This window comes from Tinamus guttatus, unplaced genomic scaffold (genome assembly GCF_059628265.1).
Source record: "Tinamus guttatus ecotype Peru unplaced genomic scaffold, ASM5962826v1 Tinamus_guttatus_pri_ptg000048l, whole genome shotgun sequence".
NCBI lineage: Eukaryota > Metazoa > Chordata > Aves > Tinamiformes > Tinamidae > Tinamus > Tinamus guttatus.
The window spans coordinates 13,672,095-13,688,474 of record NW_028288582.1 but is presented as its reverse complement, the minus strand read 5'-3'; the positions used below and the strand labels follow the sequence as shown (position 1 = coordinate 13,688,474).

Genomic DNA, 16,380 nt, shown 5'->3' with positions numbered 1-16,380 from the left:
GGTAGCCTGTTTACACACCCGTCAAGTTTGGCTTTGGTCTTGATAAGATGTTTTATAGTGATATTGAAACAAGGCAATATTTTAATGTGTTAACATACATTAAATGTGGCTTGCAAAGATCATCAGATCTTTCATACTTTAAAAATAAGCTATGAGTGCATATTATATTAAAATGGTACATACCAGTTGAACTTGAAAGACAATTCCTAAATTACCACTGATTCTGTACTAGTAAAGAAAATTACAAGTAATTTAGTACTGCTCCTGTGTAAACACCTCCTGACAGGAGCCCAAGCCCCGGTCTTCAGCGTGAGAGGAAAAAGAGGCAGTGGTTGGGTCTGCTTTCATGAGAGGAAAGATTTCACTGTGAAACACAGCAAAAATCTGACTTCCTTCTCCCAAGCTTCTTTAGGAACAAGATATTCTGCTTAGAGCTGGAGAGGGGATTTTGTTGTCTTGAATCTTTCTGGGTGCTTTCTCAGCAGTTCTTGCTGCATTCTGCAATTCTATTATCATTCCGTAAAACAAATCTCAAAGAATACACTTAAATCTGTAGGTGTGCTACACTTAAGAAAACTGGCATCCTGTTTTCCCTTCCGATCAGCTGTGTGGAAAAGGCTTCCCCTGTTCTGATCCTTCTGTGTGGGGAAAAGATGGAATTTGCCTTCTCTAATGTCTTATTTGGACATTAGCAGCAGGCAGTGTGTAAACCTTCATAGTGTAGAAGGGTCACTGCTGAAAATTCAGGATGTACTGGCAAGCAGATGTAAAGTGGGTTCATTCTCTGTGGGTGGTTGTGTGTGTTTTGTTGTTTTTGGTAGTAGCAGAGAACTGATCTGTTTGATGGGGGCAGTAGCTAGAATCACATGTTGTGCTTATTCAAGCTAACATCAGACTGCTTAGAGAAGGGAGATTTGTGCTCTGAATCTGCTCCACTGCTCCCTAGGATCACACTGGGTTTGGTTGTACCTCAAAAAAGCAGATTTCAGGCACTTGCAACTAATAGTGCTGTCCTGTGCCTTATCAACTATCTGTGAAATGTCAATCTTGTAATAATGAAATTCTAGCTATCTTCCTGGGGTTTTCAGCTTTTTTTAACTACAAATTCTGACATGAAATATGCAGTTTCTGTGCTTTGCTTTGGTTCATTCGCTGTGACTTCATGTAGAAAACGCAAAAAAAAAAAATTTAATATAGTCAGTGTTAAACCCAAAAGTTGGGGCCCAGTATATTCAGAGCTTAACTTACACTTCTAAATCCGTGTTTGAGATGCAAGCAGAAGTAAGCAATGGTGGGAGTGCTTGGAAACTCTGTGTCTGCTGAAACATGGCCAGGGGAGGGAAATGAATCATTGCCAACAAGCAAATAAGTACTTATGAAAACATCTAATTGTAGGCAGCAAGGTTTGAAACATTGACAAGTTTTATATATTGCAGTGTGAGGTTTATCCTTATGATGTATACATAAGTCTTCTATCTGAAAACCAAAAATAGCTTAATGCACCCAAGATGTTTCTGTCCTGAGAACTGCAAGTTGAGTGGTTATAGCAGCAGAGAATTCAGTAAGAACTGCCCAAGAAAAGGAGGTAGCAAAGAGCTGTAATAAGTGTCATGTCACAAATACCACACTAGCAGTGTCCATGCTGGCTTGTTCAAGGCTTTTTCAGGTGTAACTGTAAAAGCTACTGTCACTGCAGTGACCTGCTCTTCATAGAGAAAATGGTTTTGTAATATTGTACTCCTCAACAATGCTACTGGCAATTTTTTTCTTTATGCAGCTCTGGGAGCTAGCACTTCAAAATGATGATTCTAAGCATGTTTAAATGGGAATTAATTTAGCATCCTTAACTTGAGGTAGTTTTCTCAAAGGAAAATGTGTCTAATGAGGCTCTACACTAGATCTTCAGGTGAGAGGAACTGACTCTTGTGATCCCATGTGCAAGTCTGCTTCAAATCAGGTCAAAATGATTTGATTTCACAATTTTTAAGGGTTTGTTCCATGAACCTACTCAGCATGAGATCAGTGCTAGTGTGAGGAGTGTGAAGACCAAGCAGGGAAGTGGGTTTTTTAGATAAGCTTTAAGGTAATTTACTATAATGTGGACTGTATTATGTATGTGCCATTTGTTTCTTCAGCAGGATTTTAAAATAATGTATTGCAGAATAGGCTTAGTTAAGCAAAGGATAGTGGAGAGCTAAAAATAGACCAGCTTACTTTTGGAAACTGTTTTTTAATGCATATTTATTAGAAATGCACAGAATACAAAGTAGATGAAATGCTTTAAAACATAACTGGAGCATTCCTGCCCCTTGAGAGAGCCCCAGTGTACTCCAGCTGTTTGAATGCCAACTCAGTTCTCTCTAGTTCTCTGTTTTTCTGATTGTTTCATGTGGCTTGATCAGTTATAGACACTTTTTTAGTCAAAATTAAGACTTGCATAATACACACTATATCATAGTGAATTAATTTCGCTAGTCATGATCATCTGTTTGCTTTCTACTTTCTGCTGAATAAAAGTTTGGAAATGGATCACTTCTTGTTTGCCATCTCTTGCCAGCTTTTTATGTTTCTTAAAATGCTTTCCAGAACTTATGCTTTGAGGTTGGGTCTTGGCCTGGTACGTTAGTGCAGACTCCCAGAACTATGTTGAATGGTTGTTCTCAACATAGCAGCAGCTGTCATCATTTGCAGTTTTAGTGCTTAGGGAAAAATCAGCTGATGCTGACATTAGATCACAAGCTTCTCTTCATTAAAAAGCAATGTTTGTAAAATGCTTGTGTCCTGTGTTTGAACTGCATTTCCCTTTCTGTCGCCATTTCTACTTCGTCTCCTATGTCTTCACTCTCACTCATGTGCAGCACTCAGCTGCTGGGGATTCCTTTCCAGAGGTGATATAAATTTAGCACCTTTTGAGACAGCAGCGGCCTTAACAGTATGGAGATGTTCTAGGAATCACATTAAGTAATAGTTATTCCAAGTTTGAAGGAGCCTGGACTGTTGAATGGAAAACTTTGGAAATAGATAGTTCCTGTAAGCAGCTGAAGCAGAACCTTGTCACAGCTGCTGTGTCTGATAACATTGTAGGATAAGCTGAGATTGTTTTGTAAAAATTGTGAGAAAATGCTTGAAATGCTTGACTTCTAAAGGCCTATTAAAGAATGTGATACTAGACAGGGAAGTACAAAATCAGGGATATTGTAGTTGCCACCAAACGTAGAATTTAATTGGATGGGATGTTGCTACCTAGTGGTATCAGATGCTACAGTTACATCTAGCAAATTAGACAGACATGAGTGTTGCAGCTTCTGAAAGGCTGCATTTTGGTAGATACTTAATGATTGATTAAGAAGTAAAACACTGCTCCTTAGTTGACTGTAAACAGGGATAGGAATTGAATCTGTGTCAGATGGTAACCAGCATTAACACATCTAAAGTAGGTTGTATCCTTGACGGGAGTAGGAACAGTTTCTTCTTTATCTGCTTTCAGATTGTATTTATCTTTTCCTGCTCAATTCTGTGTGGATAAACTAGAATTCTTGTACAAGAACTTAGTGCTTATAATCTGCTACAAGATTTTAGAATTCAAAGGGTAGAGACATGTAGAGGCTTGTTTTCCAGGCCCAGAAACTTGAGTGTAGGTACCTGAATTTGTCACTGTGGGCTTGTTGTTATGGGGGGAAGGGATGGTTTTTGGTTTTTTTTTTTTTTTTTTTTTTGGCTTTTTGTTTGTTTGTTTTTTTGAAAAAAAAACTTACTCTTGTAGTTGAGTAAAGTTGTGTTTTGAATAAATGCCTCCTCAAAAGGCTGAGGAAGGATTTCCTTGTGTGTTCTCTTGGCTGTAGGAGCATGGTCATTGTGAAAATCGTGTGGGTAACCTTTTTTAACTACTTGGACTGATGGTGTTTTAGATGCTTTTGCTAAAGATTGATACTTCTTTCCCCTTAAAAAAAAAAAAAAAAAAAAAAAAAGCCCCAGTGTATCTGGTATTTGGCAAACAATGAAAGTTGAAATTTTAAAATAGAATTTTAAAAGCAGCTCTCCTTTTCTCTTCCCTCATTTTCCCTTCCAGGCAGGCCTACTGCTTCAGTGTGTGGGGGTACTAGAAAAGCTAATGGCAGCATCTGAAGTAAGAATTTCCAAGAATATAAGCACAAAAACCTTGTGCTGTTCACTTGAACAGTTAAAAATGCATTGCTGTAGACAGCAATGTCAAAGGAAATGTCTGCAGAGGAAAAATTCCGGAAGAAAGAATATAGTTTCAGAGGAAAATTTATAAGGTAGCATTTTTCTAGGCAAGACCCTGCTGGTTTGTTTTGTTTTGGGGAATGTTATTGAGGGCTGTCAACATCCAGGAAATGCTCAAAACAGACAAAATGTGTGACTAGTTTCAATTTGTGTGATCTTCTGTGTAAAGATAGACATGTGAAAGTTATTTTTAAAAGCATGTGGATCTCCTTAGAGAGCCTTGTTAAAGAATGTATTCCATAACTTAGACTTTATTACTCCAGCATGTTTTAAGGAAAAGTTACAAATGATGGGGTTTTCATGTGTTACTTAAACTGTTAACTTCATCTGCTCTTTTACTGTATTATACTGTAGCATATATTTTTTGGAGTCCTTAACTTTTACTTTTTGAAACTTGCTATCAAACTATGATTTGAAACTACTTGAATTTATGAATCTTTTCGTATACATGGCTTTACCCAAATTATCTGAAAAGCATGCTTTGAAAATTTGCTTGTGCAAGAAGTTTTAATTCGGTTAACAAAACACACTTTACATGTAATATAGTCAAGATAAAATCGAACAATGAGGAGTTTTTTAAGCTTTTCCTATTAGTTAAATGCTAAACAGTTTATGTTTAATAGTCAAAATTCGATTCCAGTGTCCCTAAGTGTTTATGCCAAAAAGCCATGGTTCACTGTGCTGGGATACGCTGCCTGTGTGGTACCAGTGAAGATCTCAGGAATGCTCTTCTGGCTTCTCTGAGCAGTTGGGCCCTGTGCTCATGTGGTGTTTTGCTCAGGTCTGCTGCTCACGGAGGCCAGGCTGCAAGTGAGGCTGCCATCTGAATGTGGAAGTAGATGGGCAGATGTGTAAGGCAGGACTGGGAAGGTAGAACATGTTTCGTATGGCCCTTCCTATGGGGCAAACCAGCAAACGTGGAAATCTGAAGTAGTAGCAATAAGCGAGGCTGAAATCTTAAGATGGAAAGATGCTTTAGGAAGTACAGGGCCACCTCGGTAAGGAAATAGCTCTTGTTGAGCAAATATGCACAGTGAACTAGGTTTCAGCCCACCTTTGCCGTACAAACTAATAAGTTCTTTCCTTCTTTATGTTGCCCTTCCCCTAAAGGGTTTGGACAAAGGTTATTTCCATGTACAAGGCAAGCTGCATTCGGAGAGTAAAGATCCGGTGACATCTTTTCCTGTACCTTATGACCTGCCCCCAGAACAGTACGGAAGCAAAGGTAAGGTGTGACTTGGGAAAGTTAAACATGCATATGTATTCCATACTTTTATAGAAGTAGCCTGCATAGTATTATATAATGTATATAACATATACATGTTATATGTATATAATATCATAGAATCATAGAATCCTTAAGGTTGGACAGAACCTCTAGGGATCATCTAGTTCAACCCCCTGCACACTCAGGGTCACCTAGAGCATGTGGCACAGGGCTGCATCCAGGCGGACCTTGAAGATCTCCAGAGAAGGAGACTCCACAGCCTCTCTAGCATAATACTTTTTATTTGCTTTAGAGCAAATTATTCTGAGTAACTTTACAAGCTGTTTGAACACTTATGTTCCAGAACTTAATTTTAACATTTTTGGTTTGACTTTGTGCTTGTGGTATTGCTCCCATGTTTTGCTGGTGGCTTTAAAGTAAGCAATTACAGAGTATTTTGACTCTAATTTTGCTTTATTGTAACTTAGGTTTTGGGTCAACAAGCTAAATACTCTTTTTTTTACTTCTCCTCTGTAATCATGTTATACATTAGGAAAATAGATTTCTTTTGATTTGTAGCAGTGTCCCTAACTTCACATTTTCCTTGAATATTTCTGTCATACGTTTCATTTCCAGGGGTTTCTTCTCAGACTTTAAGGTTACTCACAAGTCTGCCCACCAATGAATTAAATTAGTTCTACAGAAAAAGACTTTGAGTATCAGCTGCTTTTTAGTCCATTCTCTATTTCATTCTTCAGGGTTTCTTTTACTGTTGAAATCCTTGGGGGTGGAGGGGAGGACCTGTTGCCTAGTACTCAAAACACTTTGCAACATCTTTATCTTCTAAGTTTCTGAGACTCTCTCAAGAACAGAAAAACTAAGTGATATGTGGGTGCTTTTGCAATGTGACAATTTACAGACAAAAATCATTTTGGGGTGAGAATAATGCTCAATCTGAAAAATTTGGCAAGTAATATTTTTGTATCTAATATTTGGGAGAGGGTAGTAAGTAGCCTCTGCAGCCTCTTTCCTTTTGTTTTCGATGTTACGAGCTTAAAAAGTATCTTTTGTTGCAGAGCTTGAAATGGTAAAGATTAATAAGGAGTATGCTAAAATTACTATTTATGGCAAAGTAAGTCTTTCTGTGAGCTTTTGAGCTAACAAATTACATGAGGAGAGAGAACATTAGAAAGCTAGGAAGAAAATAGACCAACCATCACCTTAATGTATCAGAATTCCAGTACATAAGTAACAAGGACTTGTTTAAGGCAAAGTATGATATTCGGTGATGAAGACTGTTGTAGATTTACTGAACCAGAAGAAAGCTGCTCCTGGAAAACTATTTGCTAACTGACCAAAATTGTAAGTGCTATTATTACTATATCTGTGAGTCCCTTGATGGCTTGAAACCTGTTGTCTGTATGTAGAAGCACATCAGTGTCCCCTGATTTGCTTTTTCTTTAAGTTCCTGATGAATTTTCTAGATAAAATAAACAACTGTTCTCAGCCTGGAGAAGAGAAGGCTGAGAGGGGATCTAATCAGTGTATATAAATACCTCAAGGGAGGGAGTGCAGAGGACGGTCATGGTCTCTTTTCAGTGGTGGCCACTGATAGGACTAGAGGAAATGGCCGGAAACTGAAACATCAAAAATTCCATAGGAACTTAAGGAAAAATTTCTTAACAGTGAGGGTGACAGAGCACTGGAACAGGCTGCCCAGAGAGGTTGTGGAGTCTCCTTCTCTGGAGATCTTCAAAACCCGCTTGGATGCAGTCCTGTGCCACGTGCTTTAGGTGTCCCTGCGTATGCAGGGGGGTTGGACTAGATGATCTCTAGAGGTCCCTTCCAACCCTAAGCATTCTATGATTCTATGATAATGGGCTTTACCTTTGTCATTTTGCTTTTGTTGCAGTCGCGTAAGGCCCAACCTTTAAAATTTTTGCCTGTTTCTGAATAGCCTCTGTAGGAATACCTGGGCATGTTATTAAATTGTTGGGGTTGTACAGATCGTAGCAGTTAGGTATAAGGTGATTCAGATGGAAGTGGTAGGATGCTGATGAGCACTTGTGCATCCTTTGTAGTGTGATCAACAGGCAGAAGTATTGATGGTTCTGCAAGAAAACTGTGGGTCACCAACTGGGGCTGCAGTGAGTCAGGCCTAATAGCTGGGATTTATCATTTAGTTCTTGGTATCTCAGCAATGACAGCTGTCATGAAATATTCTGTAGAAATATGAGCTCACACCTTAATCTGCTCTGCACCAAATATATACTTTAATTACATACTTTTATAGGTCAATTTTCTAGAATACTGAGAGGTGAACAGAAATATTTTTATTAAGATAACTAGTGTTTGGAGGGAGGGGTTGGTTTATTCTGTTTGGATTACTTGGTAATTACATGAAGAATGTGTTACTACCATTGAGTTGGCTTTCAGTTCTTAGGAATATATTGTAAATGGTCACACACTAACCAATGTTCCAGTGTGTGCTGTGAATGTCTGCACTTGTGGATGAATCCTCATGTACTGCCATACGTTAGTCCTTGTGACTGTGTATTCCGGGATATGTAAGCACTGATGTCTGGTTGGTAGCTATTGCCCAACCTAATGCTTTTTGAAAGGTTATTCTAAAATGTCATACTGTGTTTTAAAATTTCCAAAAACACAAAACTGAGACTAAGAATGCATATGTGTGTATTCTCAAGGCTACTGCACGCAGTCTTCCTGCTAAGATTTAGTTAAACAATGAATGTTGGTTCTGTTTTAAATCTGACACTTTTACCTAATGCATCACTGACATTGTTTGGTCAAAATACATATGAAAGATGCTTTTTTCCCTTCCCCTTTCCTTTATGTATGAAGCTTCTTTGTAGAAAGAGTTTGTCAGTAGCTCAGCTTTTGTCTGTGCTTTCTCCCATAAAAACGACAGAATTCAGCATTTGAAAAGAATAGAATTGAATAGAATTCAATGGAAGTGATACCAGCTACCTGTACCTTTCCACATCTTTACTGAATATTCTCTTTCTGTTTCTAAGCCTCCTGGTGGAAAAGATGTTTAAAGAATGCCTCTGCTACAGGATGGGGTCATCATAAAATAATCTATCCTTAACAGTGTGGTGATCAACTCCCTAAGCATCTAGAAAGAGATATAAATAGATTCATTTTAATAAAGTCTTGAGAAGCAGAAATACAAGTAATTATCCTTTCCCTAAAGAAACCATATTGACTGATCCCTATAATCGAAGGAAAAAATGCTCCAGGAGATTTTCCATGAACTCAGATTTTTTAAACATGGGAAAACAAGCAGCACATCATTTTCATATAATCAGAAAATCCCTTTCTGCAGCAAGGATGCAAAAGAAATTGAGAGAATGAGGAACAGATGGTCAGAAAAGGACCGTATGTTTGCTGTGTAATGTTCTAAGTAGAAGGTAGCTATACCAAAATATATCGTCTTTCCTGTGCAAATTCAAATCTTAGATGAGACCCACTCATTGTAACAGTCTAGATTGCATGTGAAATGGTAAAAGACAAAGTGAAAGAAAAGCTGGTCCTTAATTTGTGGAAATGCTTTTACTTGAGCAGGTTCTTTGTTATCCTGTGACAGTGCCTTTATCTGTTGTGTTAGCTGCTATTAATCAGATTGGACCTGGGCTCCAAAGTGAAAACTGGTACAGGGAAATAATTATATCTTGAAAAGCAATAAAAAAAACTTTTCAGCAGATAGTGGTAAGTTCATTAATAAATAATGTAAATAGTCTATCTGATTTTGATCATAATTCATGGATTTGATCCAACAACTCTTAAAGTTTAAGTTCAATAACAGTGAAATAATTTGGTCCCAGACCTATTTTTTATTTACATCATACAGCAGGGAGAAAAAATGAGACCTTTGCCTGTAGGCTCATGAGTTAGTGGATTTCATTCTAAATCCTAGATCTAAGCAAAACAGAAAGATATAATCTCTTGAGGAGTAATTTAGGGCTTTGTTCCCTCTTCCTTTTTTTCCTTCCCCAAATTTTAAACAATACAAATTGATGTTGTTGACAGACAACTTCTTGGTTTTACTTTCCTCACAGAAAGAGGGGTTATCCTCCACTGAAATACAGTTGTAGGCTAAGCTGTTGCTTTACTTGCTGAAAGATATGTGATGTCCTTTAAGATGCTTCTGATATGGTAATGATACTTTATCCCCTCTGTGCATGTAGCATATTTAATATCTTCCTGTGGCTTTCACATATCTTGCAGTTGTATTTCTAATTTTTGTCTCCTATTTACTGTCCTACAAGGCTGTTTTATCATACGTGTGCAGGTAAGTTCCATCTGATCATGCCAACTGAAGTGCTTAAATTAGTCTCCAGGGAAGATGCAATAACATTAAAATCTGTCTGAAAAGCAGTTGTTGGCAGTAGTATAATCCCCTCAAGTCAAGGTGAGAAGTTTAAGGTGTCTGTCAGAGCAATCACATCAGATGTTTAGTATCAAGTCCAGTGGCTGATTTTAAATACATAGGATAACATCTTGTTGGGGGAAGAGAAGATAAGCTTGAGAAATTGTTTTTTGGACCTGAAAAATGTTAGAAAATTGAGGTTATAAACTTAATTAGCTCAATGAATCTGTGTTTCATGCTCTGTTATAGTAAGCTTTAGTATTTTGGGCTGCTTGTTCTGTTTTTCCTGATGAACTACCCTTAATTTTATAGATATGCTTAAGTGCCATTAGAATTTAGCTTTAGTAGCCCTCCTCTTTTAGGAGGACACCAGCAGAAAAAACATTTCTGCAACAGTTTCTCTGCGTTAAGTCTGCCAGACTTCAGGTTTGTTAATCTTGTGCGTGTTTTGTATAACTTTTACAGTGCTACTGAAAAAGGGATGAACTAGTGTACATTTGAGTGGTATTTTAAATGGTGACTGGGTTACAAGCTAGGAATTCATATAAGCATTTTCTAAGCTGTTAGTTTAAGAAATGTTCAGGAACTGTTGAAACCCTGTGGGGAGGAGAGGGGGAACACCTACAACATAGGGGCCAAGTAGCTTCTGATTAATCAGTTACTTCCAGTTCAGCTTTCTCTACAGTGCATGCCTTTACACTGGCTGTTTAGCTGACTAATAGCATACAGAAAATGTATCGTCATAAAAGAAGTCAAGAAAGGCTCCAGCTCAGTTCAGATGTACTTAGAGTGGAGCTGCATATACTATATATACAACAATTATATGAACTATGGTAGGCTTCAGTTATTTCCCTTTTGTAGAGGACTTTTCCTCAGCCACTCTAACAATATCTGAAAATGTATTAAAATGCATTTCATTATTTCCCAGTGGAAATAAATTTTACCCTTAACTGTGGGATAAAGCTGTCTAATCCCATGCCATGAGAGACTTGAAGAACAATAGGCAAATAAGATGGAAATTTGCTTTAATACAAGTTAAAGCATTTTGGAAAAAATGAGTAGCTCACTTAGCAATTTATTAGTTACATGCTAGCTAATGTTTGCAGTCTGTGACAGGAACTATTTCAGTTCAAGGATGTACAGAAGGATCTGTGACATCTCATGTGAACAGATCTCTCCTTGTGAAAAACCCTGGTCACTGTTCAGCATTTCATTTCCAGACTGCCATGAACAAATTGACTTTTTCCTTTCAGATTTCAGATATTTAGTGCTTGTTATTCTGTCCAGTTTTTCAATCGCTTGGAATTGGGCATATGGTAAAATTACATTTAGGAGACATTTGTAGTGATTTTTGGAAACTAGTAACTTAACACCAAACACCACTTTGATTTTTTTGACTAAAATAGGAAAAACTGTTGCAAGCTTGTCTCCAGTTCTGCTCTACTCAGATACTTGATTTTGTCTATAACTGGAAAAAAAAATTCTTAAAGACTTGGGATAACTTTTATCTTTCCTAGTGCAGAGTGCCTAAAAAGAGATTAGAGTTCGTTCCAGCTAAGCTAAAGGAATCTTTTATTACCATGAACTCTTCTACAGGGGCCTGCTATATCTTTGGGAGGTCAGAAAAGCCCCGGGGAAATGGGCCTGCCCTTTGTCTCTGCCTTTCTTTCTCCTTTGAAAGAAGAGTAAAAGTACTAGAATCTTCTACATCTTCTACCATGTAATTAAAATACTTGTGGAGGAATTAAAATTCTGGAAGATGTCACTGGGCAAGTCATTTTTAAGTAACTTCCCTTTTTTCTCTACTTGATAATACATAGCTACATGGAACTTGTCTACTTTCTAAAGTTGGAAAGAACTTGAGTGTCATATTTGAATTACTGGAGAACTCAAGTCCTCTCAGGCTGCTTAATATGGTACAAACCCTAAGAGAACATCCTTTCTTCTGGAGAGATGACAAAACCTGTTCTGTTTCTAGGAATACTAATATTTCTAATAGGAAATACTTAACTTACTAGACTGGGGGCATTGTGAGATGGCAAATTCACCCTTAATATTTCATTTCAACAGTCAGCTCAGCAGTATTAAAGCACTCTATTTTTCCTATTCTTTTCCAGAACAGTGTAAGATGCACAATTTTTTTTTGCACATCTTGCATGTGGTTTCTTTGCCTTCAGCAGAAGTCTTAGGAAGTGGGACAATAAGTGTTATTTTAAGGCATCAAAATTAAGGTTGCACATAAAATCTGTATGTTGTCTTTTAAGCTATTTCTTTCAAACTGTTTTAAATTACCAGCACAAAATCAGAGAAATGGAGTTGCAGGAAGAAGCTAGTTTTATTATGCATGATATCTGTATTCTGCGTCTTGCTGCAGGGAGTAGCATGCACATTTCACATTTGGCACTTTTGAAACAAAGATGAAGATCATTCCTACTCTGAAGTGACAAAGAGCCTTTTTAATATTTTAGCAGATAACATTTGTTTTATACAGCTTGTGTGTGTTAAACTCTTGGCAAATTACTACTATGTACAACAGTAGAAACCTATTTGAGGGCAGTAGATATCCAGAGCACTTGTGGAGCTTAGGAAAATAATTTAACTGGTAGATGATAGATCGTTTAGTATCTTGACAGATAAGCTGTATTGGTACAATAATTTCCCAAACTCCTCTGTAGTTTAGACTTTTTTCAGAATATCACAGTGAAGAAGGCTATAGAAAAATCTGAATGTTCATATTGGTAGTAGTAAGATGAGAAAGCCTTTCAAAATCTGTGGATCGAGTATGTAATTCCAGAGTTTTTATAAGTAAAACAAATAATGATTCAGCCTAGTATTTGGAAAGTATGGAGGCGACAGCCTATCTTAACTGTGTATTCGTAATTAAAACACCTTGTGTTTTGCTAGTAATACTTAGATTTTTATTTCCCGTTATAATTTTTCAGATGACCACTTTTTACCATATGAAGTTCTCTCTTCCTGTAGCTCCATTGTGTACTAGCAATAGAGAGGTGACATATCTTGCCTATACAGGTTGACCTGATGCTGCAAAAGTGCATTGTTTTGTGGAGAGTTAATTCTCATGTCATTCTGGTTTCACTCCATGGAGAAGTTTCTTTCAACAGGCTCACATTACAAAAATGGATGTAGCTGCAGTTCTTAGTACTGGCAAAAGAACAAGCTGCTCACTGCATCACACAATTTGTGATTTTTAACTATTAACTTTATTGATAAAGGAATTCATCTGCTGTACCAAGAGGAAGTTGAATACATAGTCACTAAGTTTTTAGCATATTTTGGGCAAGGTCTGACAGAACTGCAAAGGGCTTTCGTCATCACATCAACACTTTGAAAACACAAAGCAAATCCTGCTTTTAAATTGTAATGATGACATATACAGGTATATGAGCCATTCTGCTACCAGTTCCTCCAATAGCTCAATCCCTGTCTTGGAGTTCAGTTTCCATTCCAGCAGAAAACTTCTTTCACCAACTGGTGAATTTCCAAAGCCCAGAGCTGCACAAAGGGAACAGGATGATTTATAACTCTAAGTGTGTATGTGGAGGTGGCAGGCTGTGCTTTTCAAATATGGCAACCACTTTATCCAGGAAGCCTCAACTGATGTCTTCTAAACAGAATTTTAATTTGTTTCAGTCATAATTTTATACATATGTTGTTATAGTAGCATCAGATGTTTTTATACAGCCAATATCACCCCATTAATAGAACTAACTTCCAAATACATTGATAGCTATCTTGAAGGAAAAAGTATTTTTTAGCCTTGGCACAATAAAATAGAACTCAATAATTGAATATTAGACACTGAAGCCTCTTGGAGTGCTTTAAGACAGCTTATGTTATTTCTGTACCTCAAAGTCTCCCTCTGACTGTTTTCTGCTGAATTAAACAGAAAAACTGCAAACTATAGTGAAGATGGATAGGCCTGAGCTGCAGAATGTATTCCTGATCCCAGGTTTCAATGCTTGAAGTAGGACTGGGCTTATTCTGATGTCATGCATAGAGTTCAATAATCAGATTTGAATACATGGAGGCCTTAATGCTGCTTCCACCATTAGGTTTATTCTGTGTCCAGACTTCTGGTCTTAATTTCAGGGTTTGTTTGCTATAGTGGGCTCGATGGAAAGGTGATACACGCTATATGGGATGGTATTCACATAAAACACAAATGGCACACAGAGCTTTTGGACAAGAGGCAGATGAAAGAAGCTAACAGATAAAGGTGCTACTTTCTTTTAGGGATCACTTGGTGTAAATATCTCAGAAACCTGATCAGAGAGTTTGGGGCAGTGCAGTGTCAATTGGATGTTAGGTTTCAACAGCTTTCCGAAGCTGCTTATTTTTTTGTGCCTGAAAATCAGCTATCTAGGGTTACCAAGAGCCAGACAACTATTTATTTCATCCAGAAACTATATCATAGTTTTAAACCAGGGGGAAGAGATGCTTGTATTGTTTGGTGTCCTTTCATAACACTGTGAACGATGGCATTTGTTGTGTAGGCTGTGCTTTTTCTGGTGATTATGCTCTGGGACTTGTAACTTCCCCATCAGTCTTGATGAAATCTAAACATAGACGCTTTTCTCCATGTCAAGCAGATTGAATATTGTTGTAATTTAAAAGCTCTTATTCTGTCTTACCTTCATATATAAATGAATATATTTGTAAAAGACTTCTGTGGCTGGGGGATGTTTTGCTGCACCATATAGAACTATGCTAGAATTGAGCTTGCTCCAGCAGCCTGTGAAAAAGTGCTCTGTGCAAAGGCTGTCCCAGCCATATGGTTAGTCGCCTTGGCATTTGTCACCAAGTGTGTTCTGTGTTGAAGGTAGTCCCTCTGTTACTGCTCCTGTCACTTGTTTACTCCTATTGTCCCTACCAGCAATTCTCACTTCATATTTTGTGAAAACTGGTATTGGATCTCATAGACTTGTAATTTGTGCAGTAATAGCCATAATCAATAGATTACCTAAAAGCTAGGTTGATAAGCCTATACCAAGTCTTCACTGATGTAAATGTTTATCATGTATAGAAGAGCCTTGTTTTGATAGATGAAGTACTGGCATCTTCAGTAACTTCAGTTGAACCTATGTCTGGTGCAGATAAGTGTTACTGTCTTCCTTCTGGGCACATTTTGTAGACAGAGAAATGAATCAGGCTAGAGGCTACATCTATGTAAACTTATTTGAGACAGATTATTCTGAAAGGAATCAAGATATTTTTTTTTCTTTTTATCAGTAGCCTGAGAGGTAGAATAATATTTTGGCTTCCTAAACAAGCTGATTTTCTGCCACATGTATATGGTGGGAGGAAGAGCCTAGAGTAGGCTGCTAAGCTATCAGTAAGCTCCTGCTGCTTTGCCTTTTCTGCTTTCCAAGAGTGTGAAAGTAGGAATAGCTTCTGTGCTTGTAGAAATGGAGGGAGGGAACCATCTGCTGCAAACCCATTGCTCATCTAAAGATGTTAATGTTGGGAGAATTGAGTAACTCAAACATTTCTGAGTTTGTGGAAGGACTTTTTTATATACTGAGCTCTTTCTGTCCCTGTGGAGAGGAAAAAAAAAAAATACTGTAACTCTTATTCTGTTGAGGGATGCAGCATGAAACTTGGTGCCTTTGGGCCAAAGCAAATTTGGTTGCAGTGCAGTTCTTGTATTCTGTCTGAAATAACCTCATTGCCCCAGCTGCAGAAGTTTATGTTGTGATATTTACATTTAAAATAACCCTTGGGGGAAAAGCAAAGCCTTTTATAGCAAATCTATAATTAAATCTTATATTTAGAAAAACAAGAACTAAGTATTTTCTGTAAGCTGAAATTGTACATAGAGCACTATAACCAGTGGGAGCTTTAAGTAAGAAGATTGAAATTTCATAATTAATAATGAATCTTTCATGAGCATGTTTCTGGTTTGCTTTGCAGATCGCCCGTGGATTTGGAATATTCCTTACACCAATGCCCCTGATACCCATGGAAATATGTGGGTTCCATCGTGAGGACTTCCAGTCTTCTGTGATACTTCACCTACTGATACTGAGCCTTCCACACTAGATGTGAGACTACTTATTTCTGTTTTTAAGCTATAATGGCTAACTATTCTTTGGAAGAATTACTTAAATATTGATATTGTGGAGATTTTTGAAGAATCTGGCCCTGTTATATAATAACTCATAACACTGCATTTTTAAATCTTTTGTATGTTTTTTCTTACTGTGGCTGCCAATATACTTTGCAAGGATAAAATGTGTATAGACTGTTTTCAGAGGTTCCCTCTGCATTTTTAGCTATGCTTTAAAATTTACTGTTTAGGCCTGCTAGCTCTAATAAAAGTTTTTCTAATGTAAAATTTAAAGTACAAATAAAGTCATTCTTGTTCATATATCTTGTTTTATTTTCTAAGTGTGTGTACATTTCCAATTGAATTGAACCTTTGCTATGGTAATTATCACTTCTCATACAAGATCTGATGGTATTTGTTGTTTTGGCTTCTTGCAGTTTGTCACATCAATTATTTCAAATTTTTTTTTTG

At 37.3% G+C, this 16,380-nt stretch overlaps 1 protein-coding gene across 1 annotated transcript in view; it reads left to right on the top strand.

Moving 5' to 3' along the window:
- Positions 1-15,994, top strand: part of TDP1 (tyrosyl-DNA phosphodiesterase 1) — a 37,459-nt gene extending 21,465 nt beyond the window's left edge. Inside the window, exons 15-16 of the mRNA XM_088539722.1 lie at positions 5,356-5,470; positions 15,774-15,994. Coding sequence (XP_088395848.1) covers positions 5,356-5,470; positions 15,774-15,847 — 189 coding nt within the window. The 3' untranslated portion in view covers positions 15,848-15,994. The remainder of the gene's footprint in view (positions 1-5,355; positions 5,471-15,773) is intronic.
- Positions 15,995-16,380: the final 386 nt, after the last annotated feature.